At 38.0% G+C, this 22,216-nt stretch overlaps 1 protein-coding gene across 3 annotated transcripts in view; it reads right to left on the reverse strand.

Moving 5' to 3' along the window:
* iqca1 (IQ motif containing with AAA domain 1) overlaps positions 1–22,216 on the reverse strand; it is a 74,903-nt gene that overhangs the window by 52,078 nt on the left and 609 nt on the right. For all 3 annotated transcript variants that reach the window (XM_066665458.1, XM_066665456.1, XM_066665457.1), the window contains 7 exons: positions 19,267–19,594; positions 17,945–18,064; positions 16,236–16,424; positions 11,494–11,565; positions 11,086–11,288; positions 4,652–4,736; positions 3,129–3,266 (listed from right to left, as the gene is read on the reverse strand). In XM_066665458.1, the coding sequence (XP_066521555.1) occupies positions 3,129–3,266; positions 4,652–4,736; positions 11,086–11,288; positions 11,494–11,565; positions 16,236–16,424; positions 17,945–18,064; positions 19,267–19,594 (1,135 nt within the window). The remainder of the gene's footprint in view (positions 1–3,128; positions 3,267–4,651; positions 4,737–11,085; positions 11,289–11,493; positions 11,566–16,235; positions 16,425–17,944; positions 18,065–19,266; positions 19,595–22,216) is intronic.

Genomic DNA, 22,216 nt, shown 5'->3' on the forward strand with positions numbered 1-22,216 from the left:
GTCTTGCTAAACAATGCACTTTTAAGATCAAACCATTTAAGCATTTAAGATGTACCTTTAAACCAACCTGTAAGATAAGCAAACATTTAAGTGCATTATTAAGATTGTGTAAACATGGTTTCATGACCTACACAGTGCACTATATAGGGAGTAGTGAGCCATCTGGGATTCATTCCAAATTTAAAACACCAGATGCTGAAGGTTTGTAACTTTTGATTCTGTAACACAAATGTCAAGATCAGTAATAAATCAAGTCATACGTATAATACATATACGTACATCTCCACAACATCAGCATCAAGCTAGAGTCCCTATCAGTGGCTCCCACCAAGGTTGTAAGAAACCTGGGTGTCATGGTTGATGACCAGCTGACCTTCGCAGATCACGTTACCGCTGTAGCTCGATTGTGCCGCTTCTCCCTATTCAACATAAGGAAGATTAGGCCATACCTAACTCAACATACAACACAGCTCCTTGTTCAGACGTTAGTAATCTCCCGTCTTGACTATTGCAACGCCCTCCTGACAGGTCGTCTGGCCTGTGCTGTGAGACCGCTACAGATGATCCAGAATGCTGCAGCACGCCTGGTTTTCAACCAGGCTAAAAGAGCACATGTCACGCCCCTATTAGTTGAGCTGCATTGGCTACCCTTAGCTGCTCGCATCAAATTTAAATCACTAATGATGGCCTTCAGAGTATTCACTGGCTCTGCTCCCATCTACCTCAATAGACTCTTAAAACCATATGTTAGCACCCGCCCTCTCCGCTCCTCAAAGGCCTGCCAACTAACACGGCCAACCCCCCGTACAGGTCAGTCGAGGCTATTCTCATCTCTGGTACCACGCTGGTGGAAAGAGCTTCCAAGCACTATCAGAGCAACAGGAACCCTCTCCGCATTCAAGAAATCATTGAAGACCCAGCTCTTCCGAGAGTATCTCTTGCACTGAAAGTTATTACTTCCTGGCATATTGCACTCAATGTAAGGTAATTTGTATAAATTGTGCTGTAGTTCGAATGTTAGATCCTATTTGTAAGTCGCATTGTATAAAAGCGTCTGCCAAATGCATAAATGTAAAAAAAAAATGCATAAATGTATAAACATGTATAAGAGAAGTTGTATTATTATTATGACAAAGCATGCAGCAAATAATTTAGGACTTTTGTACACAATGAAGATGCACAAATGTAGATAAGCATGCACATGTTTTATGATAGTAAGCTTACACCATACTATTATTTATCAAGTGTCTGTTTATCTTATAGACTTCAGACTGACTGACTGGCTCTTGGTGTATATTTCAGTCCACATATAATCTACGAGATACTGAGTAGCGTGTTTTTTGTTCAATGCTGTGTGCTGCATTTTGTCCCCCAGTAGTAGTTGTGATGGGATTCATGTATTTATTGTGTCTTGGAATGTCACTATTCAGCACTTTACTCATACGTTCATTTCTAAAACCAAAATGGGTTTCCAATGGATTTCCAACTATCTGCTCCAACCAAAAATATAAGCAAATATACAGCGATCCAGGCAGATTCTTCAGAAAGATATAACCAACCACAGCAAACATCCTTTAAAAGGCATGTCACTCTCCCTGCCCTTACTCTCAACAATATCTTTCCTCTTGGTTAAAATTATGTTGATTTTGCTTGAAAAATGGAAATGGAAAGAAGCTGGTCTGTTTGGTTGGAGTGTGGGGCTCTCACATGTTCAGCATAGCAACATTTATCCAGTTTGTATTGGCATAAATAGGTGCTTGCATAAATAGTCGTGTTGCTCACATTAAGAAGACGTTGTGCAGTCAGCTGATGCATTAAGCTCATGCATGTGTAAAGGAACATGCATGAATAATCTATATAGAGTAAATTTATGCTTTTAAAGCAGTGCAGAAACTACATATTTGTATTACAGAGACATATGGAAGTAATAAAACGTAAGGCAATGAATGTAATGTGACTGCAGGAATTTAAAGATCCCCTCCAGTGAAAATCAATATTTTTACTTTGTAATCACGTCCGTGTGTTGTTGTTTATTTACTACAGGATGAATCTGGCACACAACATGCAGTCAACTCCATGACTTCAGCATTTCTCTTGTTGAACTGCATTGTTCCAAAGATTGTCTCAAACAACATCACACATCACAAACCTAAGGAACCAATCACATCAACATTTAGAGCAGGATGAGGCTTTCGACATTCAGGTAAGCAGCAGGAGGGTAAGTGACTTGCATATTTACAGTTCTTTTAGTTCAATTTAAGCCATTTTTAATACAATAGTGAAATTTATTGGAAATATTTTCCAATAAATAAAGTTTTTAGGGGTTTAATGGATGACCAGAGTGGGACAGAGTGTATACAACAAGCTGATAATGGGACTAAATACTTGTAGTAGTAGAATGTATTTCTTGCAGCTTTTTAAAATTGCTATTTGTAATTCATGGAAATCATAATATTTACTACAAAGTAGGTGCAACTAGATGCATTAAAAAAATCAGTGTTCAGAGTTCAGAGTTGATGTTTACTGATCAACTGCATGCCACAACTGCCCCAAACAGAAATCATCTACAGCTGTTTCTCCCCATCCTTCCAATGCGAGCATACTACTGAATGTTATGGCTATAAAAGGATGTGTAGCTCTCAAGAAGGAATTACTGAGACATTAATGCAAACAGGAAATTGGTAGGAAACAGATTAGCTTAAAATATGAGATTGTATTGAACAGCGTACAGTGTATTAAACCCTTATAAACTGTCCCCACAAAAAACCTTCACTTCACTTAAAGTGCATTAGCCTTTGAGAAGAATAAGAAGTAGTTCGGTTCATTTCGGTTCAGTCCGCTGAAGTCACCCTGGAGACTAAACAAGCCTCTGGGAAAGAATTTACAAAGCGGGAAAATAAAACACTCTTCCAAATGAGCCAACTGTCTGATCTAGCCATGCGCTGGACATTCCTTACTGCTCCCGCAACCTTGACCACCTGCGGCCACGACCACAAAGGGCATTTGTGTCATTGGATGCTGAGTTAGCGGATTTTATTCACAAGATATGGATCCCTAACAAGAGCGTTTATCGATTTCTTTAATGCCTGCATGTTTCTGTAATCGTTCTCATCAGTACATGATCTTACCACTGTATCTGCTTTCCCCCCTTTGCCTTTCGCCTTCCCCTTCTTCTCTTTTTGTTGCTTGGAAGGATTTTTCTCTTTCTTCCCCTTGGATTGCTTCTTTTCCTTTTCTTGTTGTTTAGCAGCCAGCTCTGCAGCAACCTGCATAACAAGTAATGCACTTGAATAATCCTAGGTTAGCAGCAAACAAACATGTTCTTTCTAATACGAATATAACTTATTTCATAATACCTTATATTGGCTAATAACAACAGTAATTCTGTACATTGTTGTATAAATCTACTACAATAATCAGTTAATAAAGCATTTATTATCAATAATTCTAACTGTTGTAATCCATAACATTTATACTGTGTATAATTCTCAGTCCAGATGGCCATTAAGTACAAATTATTCATATTCAGGGGCTGAGAGGATAAGGACCAAGTTAATCCACTTCACAAGGATATTAGACAGACAATATATATATATAATATAAATAAATATATATATATATATATATATATATATATATATATATATATATATATATATATATATATATATATATATATATATATATATAAACTCCAGCCTCACTGTTTCAAACATCTGTCTCAATCCAATAAAAATGTAATCTGTAAGAGACTGTAAGAGAAAATCACATTTGACACCTCTGAGGTGTTTCTACTGCTTAGAGCTGTGGGTCTGAAAGGATATAAATATCAAGATGTAATTTCCAAGAAAATGAATAAATAAATAACAAAAAAGGAACAGAAATGCCAAACTAGGAAAAGAAGCTACAGGTGTATTCTGAACATCTGACTGCATCCAAAGGTTCAGGCCTCATTACTGAATGGGTTTTGGATCCCTTGTACTATACAATTTCAAAATAGAGCACAAAGGGGTAGAAAAAATCTCAGATTTCTGTTGTTAAGTCTTTTGTGTACGCTTATTTTTAAAGTATATTTGTATGTATTATGTACATATATACATTTATTAATTCATTATTCATTCATTCTTTGTCTGTAACCGCTTATCCAGTCCAGAGCCTACCTGGAATCACTGGGCACAAGGCAGGAACACACCCTGGAGGGGGCGCCAGTCCTTCACAGGGCGACACATTCACTCACACACACACTCACACCTATGGATGCTTTTGAGTCACCAATCCATCTACCAACATGTGTTTTTGGACTGTGGGAGGAAACCGGAGCACCCGGAGTGCAGACACAGGGAGAACACACCACACTCCTCACAGACAGTCACCCAGAGCGGGAATTGATCCCACAACCTCCAGGTCCCTGGAGCTGTGTGACTGTGACACTACCTGCTGCACCACAGTGCCGCCCCTAAATTTAAATTGCTTGCAGTAATAAATGAATAACTTCTTCTTCATGGCCATTTTGACTGTATATTCAAAACATTAAAGATTGTGACTAATGCTAACTCTATAATATAGCTTTATTGTTTAAGCTATATTAGAAAAGCACTAAACACATATCAGTGTCATTTGTGTGTGTGTGTGTGTGTGTGTGTGTGTTGACCTGTTCTGGTGTTTTCTGTGCGAATATAGAAATTGATCCACCATCTTCTGCACTTGGGAAATCAGGGAATTTTCCAGTAGCATCTCTGCAGTTCAGAAAACACACCACATTTTAATGTGTTTGGACATGAGGTATATATATATATATAAATATTGTGTACTAGACAAAAAAAGAATATTGTGTGACTCATGCACCAAAATAGACAACAATTTTATTTTGTTCATGTTCTCTGTCAAACTCAGAAAGATCAACAAAGGTCATAGCTCAACGTCCGCACGACAGACTAACCTCCAGCTGACCACCCTGATTACTTTCAGCCATTTGTAAAGCAATGCCTCATTTGATCGGCCTCCCATTATGGAAAAGAAAATAAATCACAGGTCTGCTTCTAAGTAATGCAATTAGTGCAAAGATTTTTCAGAATGAAATAAGACAGACTTCACGTGGAGATGCAGATCAATAAACCTGGAACAGAGGAACAAAGGAGCATCGCTCATATTTGAGCTGCGAACGTGGCAAAGGAAGTGGTTACATTAGCCAGATCCAGTGCTGGCACTCAGGGGACCTCCAGCAGGTTTAGAGTAACAGGATAAAAACATCAGCTCTCTGCTTGCACTCCTGCTGAAGTTAATCAGAAGCAGACTGACCTCATTGCGCATACTCAGAAAAATTGCTCACTACTGGAGGGTATAGAGAGTAAGCAAGCTTCACTGGAGTTGTTGTTGGCAGATACTATCGCAGGTTTCACCTTGAAACCGCATGATTATCGGTGGTTACCCTATTAATTTGGAGTGAGGCCTCCTCCAGTTTAATGGTGATACCAGACTGAGAGTGTGAGAGCTACTATGTGCTTCTTCCAAGACATGTGAAGCCACTTTTTCTCAAACTGCCATTAAAACAATGCCAGCTCAACATGCTTGAAACAGAACACTAAATACCCAATCAAATTAAGAGATGGATGAGAGAGGGAGGATCATCATATCCATCCAATAAGAATTGAGGTGTAAGTGGAGGACCATGTCAGAAGCAATTCCTCCCTCCAATCTAATGTTCTATAAATTTCCATCTGTACCTTCTGTTCGTCTAAGCCAACCACCTCCATATGTCCTACCTGTTCCTTGGTTCAGTTCTACCGCTAATCAAAAGGCTGTCCAGACTTCTAGATCAAAGCATAAAACTCACAGAATTCCAGCCTTTATACCACCACCATATGTTCCAGGAATATCGTCTGGACTGAATAAAAAATGTGTAAAATTCTCACCCCAAAGCAGGAAACTTCAGTGCAGATCTGATGCACGTCAGTTAACAGAAATTTCTCCTGAACTACTTTAGCAAACTTCTGATTAATAAAATGGTAGGTTTCATGCTTTCTTAGTCAACTACAGGTTTTAAGTCAAACAAAATCATCACTTTTTTCCACTCTACAAATGCAGACAACTCAGAAACAGTGACAAACTACATTACTCTGCAAGTGTATTAGACACCTGAGGTAGGGAAATTTAAAAGGCTATTGATCTGAGCAGTAAGAGTTTATATGTTCAAAAAGAAAAAGAAAAGGATAACATTTTTGTTTAACCCTTCCCAGATCTCTCCTTGTGACAGTCCAGTATTATCTGAAGTTAACTGTACCTAGTTTTACTGGTTAGTAAATTTTTCATTATGTTAAATTAAGTTTGCTGTTGATATGATCAAAGAGAATATCTGGAACCCAACTTAGTTCTTCCCACTCATTCACAACACATCTACTTTTTGAAAGAAAGAATAGAATATATAAACTTCTACTGTGTTTGTGTTTTTATTGTAATTATATATCATTTTATACAAGCACCACAAGCACTTTTTCAGTGCATTAATATATTAATTAGGTTATTATTTACTCCTAGCGTCACACAAACTGTGCATTAAAACAACCCAGTCAGTTTCTGTCATCTGCCTAAGTCTGAATGGGATTAAGTAATTCTGAATTTGTCCAGCGTCTAACACAGACAGCAGGCATGTCAGAGATCTCCTTGCCTGAGTTTCTCCAGTCATTGTGCTAGACACAAAGGTATGAGAGTGCACAGATGACACGTTGGATTAAAGTATGGATTAAATATTGTGAAAAAGATAACACAGAAGAAAGAAAACAAGCAAAATGGCAAAAATCCAGAGCTTTTACTCTTTACATTTCACTGCTGTGCTTCTCAGCTTTATATAATTTTTTTTTTTTTTTTGTGGCTAAATACTACAAAATTCTCACATCTAGTGTAATAGCTTCCTAGAAGAGTAGGGGTATACATTCATTCATTATCTGTAAGTGCTTAACCAGTTCAGGGTCGCGGTGGGTCCAGAGCCTACCTGGAATCACTGGGCGCAAGGCAGGAATACACCCTGGAGGGGGCGCCAGTCCTTCACAGGGCAACACAGACACACAGTCACTCACGCCTACAGACACTTTTGAGTCGCAAATCCACCTACCAACGTGTGTTTTTGGACTGTGGGAGGAAACCGGAGCACCCGGAGGAAACCCACACCGACACAGGGAGAACACACCAACTCCTCACAGTAGGGGTATACAACCACAGTATAAATGGGAACAGATATTCTATTCATACCCTTCATTACATTCATCTAGTATTACTGCAAATGCTGTTATATAAAAGAAAATAAGAGACTTGGGAGATATGTTAGTAATGATCAAACTTGAAAGAATAAGGTATTACTGATTAGGAATAAGGGTAAGACTGCACAATTAATCACAAGCTGACCACAAGGGCACGTGTCCAAGTATATGGCCAATTTACTGAATGATCAGAGGAAACTGTCACCCATGAGGACTTAATGCGGTCAGGCAAGCCAGAGATGACCTCAAAATCTGAGAGATTTGAAACACAAGTCAGCAGAAACAAAGGTTAACTGTCTCTGAACACAGCAAAATGTTATTGTAAGCCAAGATGTTTCAAAATGAACTGTTTGAAATGCTTGTGAAAGTGTACACATCATTCCTAAGAGTTTAAAATAAGAGGAAGCAACCTGTCTTGTTCCAAAACATTTGAAACTGTGCAAGGACTACTAAGGGGCAAGAGGTCAAAGGTATTTGGATTCAAGGTTTGTGAAGACCAGAACATTTTTTTGGAAATTTGCTGCAGTAGCAACTGCTTTTCTGTGAAGTCTTTAGACATTTGTGTGAGGATTTTGGACATGTCATGTGAATATCTTTAATTTGGGTTAGAACACTGTTCACATGTATTTAAATGTAAGACACAAACACCCATATCAAATCCCCAAAAGAAAGCAGAAGAGGAACTAGCAGAAAAGACATTAACTATGCTCAGAGCTCAGTGGATAACACTGTTTTCATCGGGAGTGACACCAAGCAACCAAATTGTCAGCAATATGACAAAGTTGAGCAAAGTTTAACTTTATGTTTTAGGTCTAACTTTACAGAGTGAATTGACATGGTGGTTACCAATAGAAAACCTGCAGAAATGGCACTTCGCATCAGTGAATCCATAGTAACCAAAAGTCGGCTCAGAAAAGTTCACAGTGAAAAGCGATGAGTGGCTTGAGAGGAGATAACACCCTGCCAGCCTTAACACTTAACGCTGCAGGTGTGAGAACTTTTCTAGAGTAGAAGCCTCGGAGGAGCCAGGTGGAATCATACAGTACAGGTTTCCAAAAGTGAAGCTAAAGTTACACATTCAACCACCAGAGCATTAGTGATGTCAGGTACAGATTCAGGACGAAAAAACACTTTATTTGAGAAGCATTGGTGCTTTTCTGCCTACGGTACTCCAAAAACCTCACAAGCAATATTTCATATTTTGGGCTTAAATAAATAGATATTTAAATGTTTTTATGTAAAATGATTTCTTTAAAAAAAATATTTTAGAAAACACTGGTTTTAAAAATATTGAAACCCCATTCTTAAAATTTAGTGAAGCCACCCCTGACAAGAGTCACTTTCAATAATCCTTAACAAGTTTAGAGAACACTTGTTAAAGGATCTTGGGCCACTCCTCTTTCACTTACCCTTTAGAAACACAATTATTTAAAAAAACAACAAAAAAAATTTTTTCAAAATATTGGAACCCCCATTATTAAAACGTGGAGAAGTCTCCCCTTTCCATAATACTTAACAAGGATGGAGAACACTTTAAAGATCTTTGTCAACTTCTCACCCCCATCCCTCTGAATATGTGTGTGTGTGTGTGTGTGTGAGAGAGAGAGAGAGAGAGAGAGAGAGAGAGAGAGAGAGAGAGAGAGAGAGCTATTTATGTTATTTAATATATATTTCATCAAAAATAAATGTAATCTAACTTCTGAAATCAACAGTAATAATATTGCTAAATAAAACTGCTAATTCCTGACTATTAAACACGTGTATAAACGAGTGAATTACGGATAGAGGTTGAGGCCAAATGAATACATTCCAAGTGATTAATTAGCTGTTAATATAACATGTTAATTCCTGCATAGTGTGCTTTAATAAATTAATTTTAACAGCACTAATGTACACACACACACACACACACACACATCCCTCTCTCTATAAAATATATAATTTATACTTTAGGGAGAGAGTTACTAAGACTTGAGAAGGCCACTGCCAAACCTTGTATTCCTGTACTCCTGGGGTCATTATCTTGGCTTGAAATTTATTTTATTTCTACTTCTCATACAAAGTTATTCCCAGTGCAGTTGCAGTTTTGTTTTGTAGAGTTCAAGTGTGGAAAATGTGTGGCTTGCTGTTACAAAAGGCTTTTCTCATGGAATTCAAGCATCCTTTTTGACAAACTCCCAACTTATTGTTGGCCCTGAGTTTACTTAATGGTAATTTCAAATGACTACTGCATTTCTTGTGACTATATGAAGGCACAGTTAACATCAGCTTTTGGCCTTTTGCCTACTTGATTTCAGACGTGATAAGAGTGGCCTTATAAGGATATGAGCTCATACAGCACACTGTTCCTCCTCCAAATATCTGGCAGCCAGTCTGTCACACTGCAACTATTTCAACTCCTCCACCTTAATCAGCAGCCTAAATCTACACCATCACACAGCAGGTCCTGACCCTGCATCACAAACCCGGTTTATATGGGTGTTTGGAGTTCTGTTAAGGTCACTGTGAAGAGGGGCCACTGAAGGGCCTGCAGCCACTGAGCTTCCCTGTGGGGTCCAGCTACGATGACTTATGACCCTCATCTCTACACTAATGGGCAGCAGCATCCAGTGGCCAGTCGTAAATCAACCTGGAATGTGGCAATCAGCCTGGCCCCACTCTGAACTGCACAAGCACAAGTTGACCTAGCACGAGTGTTAGCCTAGCATAAACAGCAGAGGCTAACTGAGACCACCGCTGCTTCCACTAACATTCCAGCCTCCGAGCAAAAAGGGATAGACACAAAAACCAAAGGAGGAATGCATCTCACAATTAGAGCAAGATAAAGCACAGGCAAAGCTCCTGTGAATGATGAGCACTGGAGCATGCCAGCAAATTAGTGGATTAGCCCAAGTACACAGGAGCCGAGAGGAAGTCTGAGAGACAGCAGCTTACTAGGCACGAACAGTTCTGAAGCTACTGGAAGGCAGCAAGCAGGGGCACTACTTTTTAATGTTGCTCTGCAACTTTTGTTTGTGAACTTATTTAGAACTACAATTTTATTTTCTCTGGTAAATTAGCTGCTATGCTATACAATATTTAAAGACAATTTTTTACTTAGTAATAATCTATAATTTTATACTTCAATGCAATATACTCATGATTTAATTTTAATCTAGACTACAAAATTCTCAGCATCATTTAGTTATTTTATTCATTTAATATATATTTTACTGATCTGCAATGAAAAATGCAAACACTAAAAATTAGTGTCTTCTGTCAACACAAGTTTCTGATATACCCGTTGCCCAAAAATCTAATAATGGGCCAATAACATCATCATCACCATCTTCTTTGCCGCTTAATCCATTATAGGGTCACGGAGGGGCCAATAACAATGACATTAACTTATTTTATGATTATTATATATATTTCAGCTAATAAAATATCACTGTTTATGCTCAAACAGCTGCTGGTCTAGTGTTTCTCTGAAATCAAAGCAGTCCCCTGTTGCTGAAGACTTTACACAAGATGCTAGAACATTGCTTGGGTATTTGACTGCATTCAGTCACAAGATAATAACGAGGTCTGGTACTGATGTTACAGGATTATTTCAGAATCACAAAAGCTACTTCAACTCATTGATGGAAAGTGAGGATTCGACAGTGCTCCATCACTCCATGTTAAAGTTTCACTGCTCCATAACCCAATGCAGGGTGGCTTTTCACCCCTCTAACCCATACTTGGCACTGAGTGTGGTAAACCTTCTTATAGAGATAACATAAACTGTGTGAGTACAGTTGAACATCTAAAATAGATGAATTCGCTAATTATAGGAGGCATAGTGGTTTACCGGCATTCAAGGAACCACTGGCGAATCTGCTCCTGCAGTGTTTCCTTTATGTCCGGTCCATCTACTAAGTGAACCGACTGCTTGATAGTGACCAGTGCCTGCTGATACTCTGTCTCGCGCTGATCCTGCACCTGTCTTCTGCTGCTCTCCACTTGCTGAGCTCGCTGCTGTGCAGGGCTGAGCACTGGAAGCTGAGGTGCAACCTGGGAATAACAGCAAGTATATTTTAGATTAATGTGATTGTCCTTGGTAATCCACCTTAGTAAGCATAAAACTCAATAGGACAAAACATATGACTACATGCACTTCACTGAGTCACAACGAAACTGAAAAACAATGACTGGAACAATATGTCAGAAAAAAGGATATGCTTCTCATAAATGGCGTATCAGCACGGTTAATACCAACCATTCCCAAAAAGATCATTTCCTCTAGACGCTCCTTGCTGGTCTTTTTCCTCTGTCGGTAACCCCGCCACACCTACAGCAGATGACAGACACAACACAGTTACACATACCCTGCTGCCTGGATCAGTCCCTGGACTCTAGAAACAGACGCGGAGCCTTGCCTTTTTGCAAAAGGCAGTTCATCATTTTTGTACTAAACTAGCAAGACAAATAAACGACTTTCCTAAAGGTTATACCAATAGAAGCTTGAAATTCTATGGAATTCTAATGTAATGGAGGCACGGAGGTTTAGGCACTGGGAAGGCAATCTCTAAGATCTCTGCTGCAATACCAGGCCAAGTCTGAAATATCCAGCCAGTCTGAATTCTCTAGGCCTTCGAAAGAACATAAAAACATAATGCAAGAATAGAAGAATGTACATTATAAGTCCAAACTGTAAACTTTTGTGGATACAGACATTCAACCGTGCAACACACAATGTGTGTAATCTCAGTGGAAAAGCGTGTGGAAAATGGAAACGGAATGATCTGTATCACCTTAACATGAGCTTGAAGAGCATGTATTATGAAAAAAAATAAACATTGTGCCCATTTATTTGGGGATCTGGAGCACTTACCACCTTTATTTATTATTATTATTATTTTATTTAATTATTTATTATTTATTAATGTCATAAAATGAGTTATTCTGATTTTGTCCTGCATCTTACATAGGGATGGTTTCCCAGACAAGGATGAAGCCTAGTCCTGGACTATATCCTCCTTTCAAAGCGAAATCAGAGTTCATAATGTTGTGTAGTCCAGGACTAGGCTTAACCCCATAGAATGCTGACACTTTCAGATTACCCCGCCTCCTCATCTGAGTCTCTCCAATCATAGTTTTTGGCACACATTGCAGAGAAACTAAGTACGTATTAAATATGGCTAAAAAAATATGCTTCTCCTTGTCCCTCAATCCTGGGCTCTCATGCTGAACTGAGCGGTGGCTCATTCTCATTCAAAGGAACAGGCTCTTAAACCAGCCGTTCTAAATGGGACTATTTAGACAGGGTAACAACAGTGCTGTGTTGGTTGGTCCTTGTGGTATTTTCATTAAAGCATTTCACCAACCTTTCATTAAGACCACAAGGAACTGTGTTACTTGAGGAAAAAAATGGGTTTTAATGTGTCCCCTTTAATGTAAAATCTTAATGCCAATCATGAACTAGAGGGGTATTAAGCCCCACAGCATTTAAATGTGGACCGTACTCTAGACTGATTCAGTACAACTTTGATGAACTGGAGTGGAGTTTATAATCCAGAATTAATCATCCAAAATCAGTGCATGATTGTACCAATATTTATGTGGTGGAATTCAAGCAAGTCTTCACAGAAATGTTCTGTCATATAGTTTTAAACCTTCCCATAGCATTATATGCTGTTACTGTAACAAAATTGGAAAAACTACCCAATAGTTCCCAAGATTCCAGCAGCAATGTTGGATGAGCAGGCAATCCATATTGAAAAACGTAGTGGGTTCACTGGAGTATTCATAAGCATTGAGACTTTTTAAGCTTTGCGTTTTATACACAGAGAGACAATATTATCTATCTCTTCATCACCTGCATTCAGTTTCTGGTTCAAAGGAATGTACAACGTCCATGACTAGTTGTTCTCCTGAAAACTGGCAAACCCAGTTTTGTACGCATACAAATACAAGAAAATGAAAACAGACTCATTATATGTTGACCTCAGCATGAAAGCATGTAATCTTAAGGCTCAGCTTTTAGCTTTTGGCTCCTAGGCTATGGGAAGGATTTTCATTCATCTTGAGGATTTCCCTGCCTGTACGTGAGAGCAACAATGATTTCTGTGCAATTACGGCTGGCTGGATTAAAGAGATTATGTCTCCAGGATTTCAGACCCCAGGAATAAGTCTGAGAGTTTGAGAAAGAGAAGGGCAAAACATTATAGGGATTAAGTCACCCCAGTACCATGGCCTACTGTTTGACCCCAGTATATCCCTTAACATACACTGAAGAATAAACATACAAAATGGTGGCATATATATATGTGCATGCCTGACTTTGTCAGTGTAATTTAAATTCAGTCATTTATCTAATAATATGTCATAACACTAATATTAGTAAGTGTTATAATTAGTACCTTATAACCACAGTGAAATTGCAAATCCTAATTATGTAATACTAATTCATACCAAAATTCACTGGAATTAAATCTTTTTACACTGACTTCCACTGAAATGTAAGAAGGGTTTCCCCTCCTTTTGGCAGATATATGTTGTTAATTGGACAGCGAGGATATGCAAGTCCTGCAAATTTAAACAAAGAACAGGCAGCAATTATTGCCCTCCTGACAGGATTTTTCCAATGCGCTCCCATGACGAAGTGGTTATAATCATTATAGAATGATGATGATTATTCAGTTCAGCACTGATTATTCAATTCAGTGCTGTCTGAAAGTTTGAAGGCCAGTGATGTTGGTGGACTTTAACTTTAACTGTGCACATTTCTCCAGATTTTGCTGTTATTATGGTGTTATTTTATTTATTTTTAAAGAAAAAACAGTAGTTTACCAATCACTGATTGTTTATTATTCAGGTCTATATGAGTATTTAGTAACCATAAAAAAAGAAAAAAGAATACAGGAAAGGTTTGAGGAGACCTGTTCAGTACGGTATGTACAACTACACCTTTCACTGTTTCTCACGCAATGGCACAAAAGCTTAGATCTCTTCAATCATATCTACTCTATCTCTCTAGGGATACATCAATGTCTGGGCTCAGCTGGCGTAATGCATATGCATTGGAGAAGACGTCAAGATACCTGGGCTCAGATTACGAGATTAGAAGAGTGAAAAGTAGAGCGCAAAAATCTAGCAACACTTTCTCCCTGGCGTCTCTCTTCACTGAGGCACTAATCCGCTCAGAGAAAAGAAAAGAACCATAAGCAGGTTATCCACACAGATACAGGGCATGTATCTTTTATGTATGAATGTGATCGTATGACATGTATAATCCTACTCGAGTAGATTTAGCACTGAATGGGCGATGAGTGTGAACGGATATCATGTGAGTTCATGCTCAGGTTGCGCTTTAGTCCTGATCTCCCCTGGGCCTTGCAAATTGGTTTAATATTTGTCCAGCTATCCTTGATTCATACATGCATGAATATTATGATTTTTTCAGAGCACATAGGAATCATAAGAAAATCAACATAATTTCCGTACTGTAAAGGCAGTCGATGCTTTCTTGCAATACTATAACATATGCTTAATGTAATCATTTTCTAGGCTGAAAGGCTGTGGAAAATTTGTATCTCCATGTTATCTTTTGGCATTTGACTCATGTGACACATAAGGCCAAAACGATAAATGATTTATTATTTCTCTTAGAATTAGACAGATATATATTTCATAATTGTGCTGGTATAGTATCATCTAGGTCTTTTACATAAACATGTTATCCTCATATTATACATCATATCCTAAGAAATGAATACATTGGAATGTATGCCGCTGAAGATGGTGTTTAACACGAAAAAAAAAACCCTCTGTGGTTTGTTCAGTATTTCAAACTTATTAATACAGTGTGGGGAACTATATAAGCTCTCAGCATCTCTCTGTTGACTGCAGATTGTAATGTATTTTTTATTTACTGCCATAAGAATTAGGCCGCTTTAACAAATGTAGCCATTGCTGATAAGGCCTCCAGCTTTATAAATGCCTGAGAAAAAAATATATAAATAAATTAACATGCACTGCCAATAGAATGGAATGCTCAGAAGCAGCCACACAGAAGCCCTAGATCATCATCAGTACCAAGTATCAGCTAGAGGGGTATAAAACCTCCAGCATTGAACAGTGCAATTGCATTTTCTGAAGTGAGTCAATACCATTGGGATATGTTGAGTTTAATTTGTGACATCGTACTAATCATCCAACATAGGCACCTGACCTAACATATACATATGTGGCCGAGTACAATCAAATCCTTGCAGGAATTCTTCAATACCTCATAGAAAGCCTTCCCAGAACAATGCCTATTTATATAAACTGTTTCAAAAGAAATGTTGAATGAGCAAGCCTCCATTTTGTACTAATTCATCTTATTATAGAATGGGTCTTGTTAGGGTAGTAGTAGATGAAATGACCAATAAATGCTCATACTTTTTCATTCTGTGTGACTAAATGCCATGAGTTACTCACTTTTTGCATGCTTTTGTATTTTCACTTAGGTCTCTACTGCTCATATAAACACTCCAAGTGCAAAAAAAAAATCCATCCATTCGTTTTCTGTGAGACAGTTGAAAGATTTTGGAGTCAGGAAGCATATGCTTCCACCAGCCGACTGGATGTCTCACTTATTGTGATGTCACAATAAGGAAATTTGCATAGAACCACCTGGCACCACCCGTCACCTGCATAAACATGGTATGGGTGGGCGTTGCCAGCATCAGCTTATTTGCATAAAAGTGACAGAGCCCTTAAATGGCTCATTCTGAAAGGGACTGAAACTGGAAAGAATAGAGCTGGTGAGATCTCTTTATGTGAGAGTGGTTTTGTGCAAAGAACCTCATTAACATGTTTTGTATAGCTCATAGACCTATTTTAACTTGTTTAAAAAGGTATAATATGTCCCCTTTAAATAATAAATATATAGAAATTAATTAAACATGTTACAACAATTACCGTACAAGTCTTGAGACTTCTGAGAAAGTAAGTAAAATAGGATTAGTTCAGTACCTTCTGTATAAGAATGGCAGCCTGATGGGGGTCCAAATCTGCATGACTGCAATTCTCTCCACGGCTCTTTCTCTGCTCCTCTTGCCAAATCTCCTTCATGAAAGAAGCTCTGAGACGTCCCTGTCGAGCTCGCTCACTCACCTGCAGCAGCTGAATAGCTCGCTCCACTGACATAGTCTGCACCGGCAACTATAAAACAAGAAACCCAAACACAAAGTGATGTGGACAAAATAATAAATTTCTTGTAATATTCCTCATAGTTAGATACATTTTGTGTTTTGACAGGTACAATATTTCTCCTGGTATTTATTCCTCCTTTGCTGCAGTAACATCTTTAAAATTCTTGGAACACTGCTGTAAGGATAAGTTTGTATTGAGTCATATATTACTAAAGTCAGGTACTGATGTTGTATAAATATTTCCACATCACAAACACCATTCCCACTAATCTCAAACCTATATGATGGGCCATGGTGACCTTAAGTTCACGTGCAACTTCTCCAGTAAATAACATTTCCTACTGCTTTTCTACTGAGATTATTAAAAATAAAAACTTTGTGTGCATGGCTGAACTCTTCTGTCAGCAACCGGTGCTCCTTATTGTAGCTGATTACTAGTAATGAACTAACAGACACACTCAAACAGCTTATACCAAATAAAATGCTGTGTCTGCCATTTGGACATGTTTTGAAGTGAATTATTGTAGTGAAGACGACACTGAACATAAAGAAGTCAAATGTAAGCACTGACAAATACAATTTTAGCAAATTTAATACCCTGCAACGTTTTTTTAAATATTCCACTTTAATATTGAGCATATTTACAGTACATTCTTGTCAGTGAATTATAAAGAGGAAAAAGCAAAAACTATATAATTGTTCATTAATCGTAATCAAGGCAAAATGTTCAATTAATTGTGATATTCATTTGTGGTCAGCACTAGTCCTTTCCCACGTTTCTGACCTTGTGATGAGGAGCTGACTACAGAGTCGTCCATCACTTTTGACCATAAACAAGTTTGGTGTTTTTTTTTCTTTTTATTTGTGTGGGAACAAGTTTTGATTACATTTGTCTATTTAATCACATGTAACAAACAATTTACAAACAAACAAACAAAATAACATGTAGGAAATTAACCAACAACATAAAAATTGATTTTCATTTAAGCTTGACACCATCTTTCAAGATACAAATAATTATAAAAGCGTAAGGTGTAAACAAACCTCCTTCAAACAGTGTGATGTGAAATGCTCAATTCTAGAGGCATTTACCAAATCAGATTTGTTTCAAGGTTTAATACCTACCACACCAGAATACATAAAATCTTTTTGAATATGTTTTCTGCTGCCTGTGCCTTTGTTTTTGTAATCATTTTAGATGCTAAGCACCTCACTTCACAACAACGCAACTGTGTGGTGTAGTTATATTTTTTGTATTAGACATCATGACTCCTGGTTCTGAACACAACAGTAAGAAACTTTCTTATTCCCATGCACCATTTCATATCAAGCCACTCTTAATAAACCAAGCCACTAATAAAGAGCCAATATAGCATGAACAAAAATAACAACAATATAGTCGTGCATGCAATGAGATTTGATGTTTATTTTACTTTACAATAGAGCTCAGTCATGTGGAAAGTTTTCTATTCCTCTCTAATCCTAAAGCCATTCATTTCTGGTGGGTGTCATGCACAGTTTAATACACACCGGTGCCTGATCCAACTGTCCACTTTTGGACAGAATATGAGCCAGCATCTTTTCTCGCTCTTTCAATGCTTTCATCCTCTCTCTGACAAAATACCGGGGGATGGGCACCTCCAGGTCCTCCTAGGGAAAGCACAAAAGATTTTGTGTGGATCAAAGCTCTGAATGAAACTGGTTCAACCAGTGGAAATCTGCTGAGAATAACTGGTGTTGGTTGGGCAACCCCAATTAGCTTCCGCACAAATTCAAAAGAGTTTAAGAGGATTGGGTTTGCTAAGTAGTAATTTGCCATGACATAGTGGGGTGAGTTTCCGGACACAGAGTAGTAGTATATTAAAAAGAAATAATTGGAAAATAAAGGTTGTCAGACTGTTGTCAAAGACTGGGCTTAAATTGATCCTTGGAGCATGTCTAAATTCTGTAAAATGTAAGGTTTTTTAGGTCACCAGAAGTATTTAGAACAAAGACAAAGTTTTTTTTCCCCTCTCAATGGTAATAGAAAACTTGTTAGAATTTAGATAGTTAGATAAATACCTTATTAACTTGCAATTTATCTAGCTGGCAAGCTATGATGGGAAATGTATACATAGCTCAAAAGCCATGTAATTAACAAGTTAGCTAACAAGCAGTTTAATTATGTACCTATCTCAAAATGTAACTATTCAGCACGCTGAGTTTGCTAATGTCATGATATACAAAGGTGAGCTACCCTGAGGCAATTCTGGATCCCAGAGTGAACATTTACATCTAGTGAAATAACTATCAAGTTAACTAGCTTGCTAGCTATATTGCTATTATCCTATCTTGAAATCTAGCTAGTCACTTAGCTAGAGAGATGTATTTTATTGCTATTTAAAGGGATATTTGAATAACAATAAACATCTTTTTAACCAGCCTCCTAACTATTTAGCTGCAGGGATCAAGGTATATATCATCACTATCCAAAGAAACACATAATAAATACAAAGTCACTTTCAATGGAGGTCAATGTAATAAAAATTATTTCAAGTTACTTTGGAGCATTCCTATTGGCCCATTCACTATGAATTTTTCAAACACTTTGTGAAGGACAGTTGTGTTTAAATGATGTAGTAAACAAAAAGTCTGAAAAAATGGAGATGTATGTTTTTTCCTTAGAAAGCGAAGATATATTAAGTGAAACCCTTTTATTAGTGTGTAAATGAAATAGCGATATGTCATCTATCTATATGCAAAATTAGCTGAGACAACACTTGCATAAAATATAAAGAAAGAAGACTATACTGGACATTTCTCACATCGTGCACACAGTTCTGGTTTCTGCCCAGTACACATTGCACACTCACAGGTGTCATTTTCAGGTCTTGCAGCATGTCGTCAAAGTAGTGAAACTCGGAGAACTCCAACTCCACCATCTCATTCTTCAGCTCCACCAGTCGCCCCATCACCCCCTCCAGCACATGTCTGACTGCACGTCTCTTCTGTGGGTGGACGATCTGGTCATAGACTTCTTCCAGACGTCTAAAGATGTGGAGATAGCGCAGGTAGAAGGTGGCCAGAGTTTGGAAGACTTGCAAACGGTCCTTCTGGGGACGCAGCTGTTCCGGTGGGATCTCGTCCTCCAGCAGGTCCCCCAAAGCCCCCTGGGCTTCTGCCCATATTCTGCTATATAAACTAACCAGAGTATTATTAGTATTAATATGTCCAGTGAAAATCTCATACAATTTCAAACAAACTGGTTTATTCATTTTTAAAATTCATTATTTTACTTATTTGATATAAAATAACATCATTTAACATTTAAATATCAAAAATCTCGATAACACAATGTGCAGTTTCGTCAATTGATATATTGTGAATTTTTCATACAATGTAAATAAAACGAAAATAGCAAAAATAGAGACATTCCTCTTGACATCAATGATTTTGGATAATTTAATTGCCCTTATTTAAATTAGTGAGGTATATTTGTGACCTCATCGTCTATGATAAACTATGGGGACGTGGACAAATACCCCAACAGATCTCTTTGAAAAACTGAAAGCAACCATATTTAATTGCACAATTACTACTGTAAAAAGTATCATTTTCATACAATAAACAACTGTGCACTAAATGGCATATGTAAAGGTGCTCCATTTAGAGGAAATATGAACATTTCACTGGACTGTTTACATACAGCAAATAACACAATTGCAGAAACCCATCTTCACACTTAAATGCTAGTTTTTCCTCTGTTTCTAACACTTTCCACAGAAAAGTTAACAAGCAGACAATAGTAGTTGTTTAGAGTTTAGTGCCTGTTAATCACCTTAACACCTGCTGAAAACACCTGCCCTGTGGGTGCAGAAACTCCCATTGATTTTAAGCTTTTCTATGGAAATTACATAAGATGTTGTGCACATTTTCTGCATAACAGGCTACTGACCTTTTCTTTTGGACACAGAGTGTATATTTCAAATAAAATCCTGATATTCCTATGCTGTATTCCATGGAGCACTACACCAGTGAGCATATTGGGCCATGTCTGCGATGAAAGGAAAGTCCTGACAAACTTAATTTAATTCATTTTAATCTCTTAAGACTAATACACATGGCTCCTACAGATGCCCCTCTGCTCTCTTTTAACCCTCCTGTCTGTGGGATCCCCTTTTGTGTACCCCTGAAAGAGTTCAGAGCAAGGGTGAAACTACCTTCTTTTCATATTCTGATGGGGCCATACAGTATTGTCCCCATGTGGGCAAAACCACTGTCAAGAGCCTGGGTTGTAGGGCCTGACCAAATCAAAGGAGTAAAGCAAAGAGTGGGAGTGAGTGGGGGGTTGTGCAAGGCAAGTGCCGTGGGTGGAGATTTGGGAGAGTGCTTCTAAAGAAACATTTACAATAAAAGAAGGAGGGAACCTAACTATTGCAAGCAGCACATAGCAAAAGTAGTGGGGCAGGCTACTGCAGCAACCAAAGGAGATACGCTGACAGCAGTGGCGGGAATGAAAGAGGAATAACCTGCATGTGCCCTCGCAGGTGTCAATCCAAGGCCCACACACAGCAACCTCGGACACACCCACTGTGTGGGTTGTAAATGTTGTCTTCAGAACCAGCTCAGCTGAACGTTTCTGGGAAGCTAACTTTGAAACTATCTCTCATTTACTTCATCTGCTTGAAAACAGTCACTGAGTGTAACATACACCATTTTCAGTAGATATTTCATCATCTCAGAATCACTGAAGATGTTTGGATGATTAGTTGGATCATAGAAAGCAGAACCTACAAATACTGAGGCTGAACTTTGGATGTGTGGAGAAATATCACTCCATATTAATTTAACAAATGTAACTTAAAAATGTAATAAAGGCTAAGGGTGGATAATCTAAATATTACAATATTTTATATTTTGAAAGTAATTAAATTGTTATATCCCACTTTTTTCGCATTTCTTTTACAATAAAGGCCTGGATATGTTAATACATTATTTATGGACAACTGCCTATCCAACAGTTCTTCTCAAAAGAAGGGGAACTAATAAGTACACATACATATTCAGTACCTTCACCTTCAGATGGTATTACACTTGATGCTCTAACATTTTAGTGAAGATCTGAAGATATTTAGATTCAGTCACACTAGCAAGGGCACCTATTGATGTTGGATGATTAATTCTGTCAGGGAATGCAGATCCACTGCTCAGAAGCCCCATTTTGGGAAGTTTTTTACACCTCCAGCTGATGCTAGGCTTGGAGCATAGTGTCCTTAGGCTTTAGAATGTCCCAATTTATTTCATGCATTTCTGTGCAGATTATACAAGCTGAATGTCTGTAACCGCAAGAGGTGCACCTTAATACCTGTTTCACTAATGTTATACATTCAGACATCGCCTAACGTTTTCTGAGCTGTAAATCATGGGCCCTCACACAGTCACCTCTGGCATGTCCATTGTGTGTTCAGAACTTCGTCAGCTGAAGGTGTTTAGCTAGAACCATCATGACACCCAACGTGGGAACACAAAAGAACTGGAGCTATATGTTGTCATAGGAACTGCAATACAATGTGGACTTCCTCCAACCCCTTTCACTAGACATTTGTTCCAGAAACTTCTCCTTCCACACAACTTCTCACGTCTTTTCCTCTAAACTTTACTAATGAAAAGCTATATTTACTCTATGCATATAAACTAAATTATATGTCCTTATGAATAATGAATTAATTTACTATAAAAGCCATTAACGCAAACCCAGCCTCTGTAGTCTACATTAAAAAAACAAGCAAATAAACAAAAACACTGCATTAACACACTGATGAA

The sequence above is a fragment of the Hoplias malabaricus genome, chromosome 3, assembly GCF_029633855.1.
Source record: "Hoplias malabaricus isolate fHopMal1 chromosome 3, fHopMal1.hap1, whole genome shotgun sequence".
NCBI classification, from domain to species: Eukaryota; Metazoa; Chordata; class Actinopteri; order Characiformes; family Erythrinidae; genus Hoplias; species Hoplias malabaricus.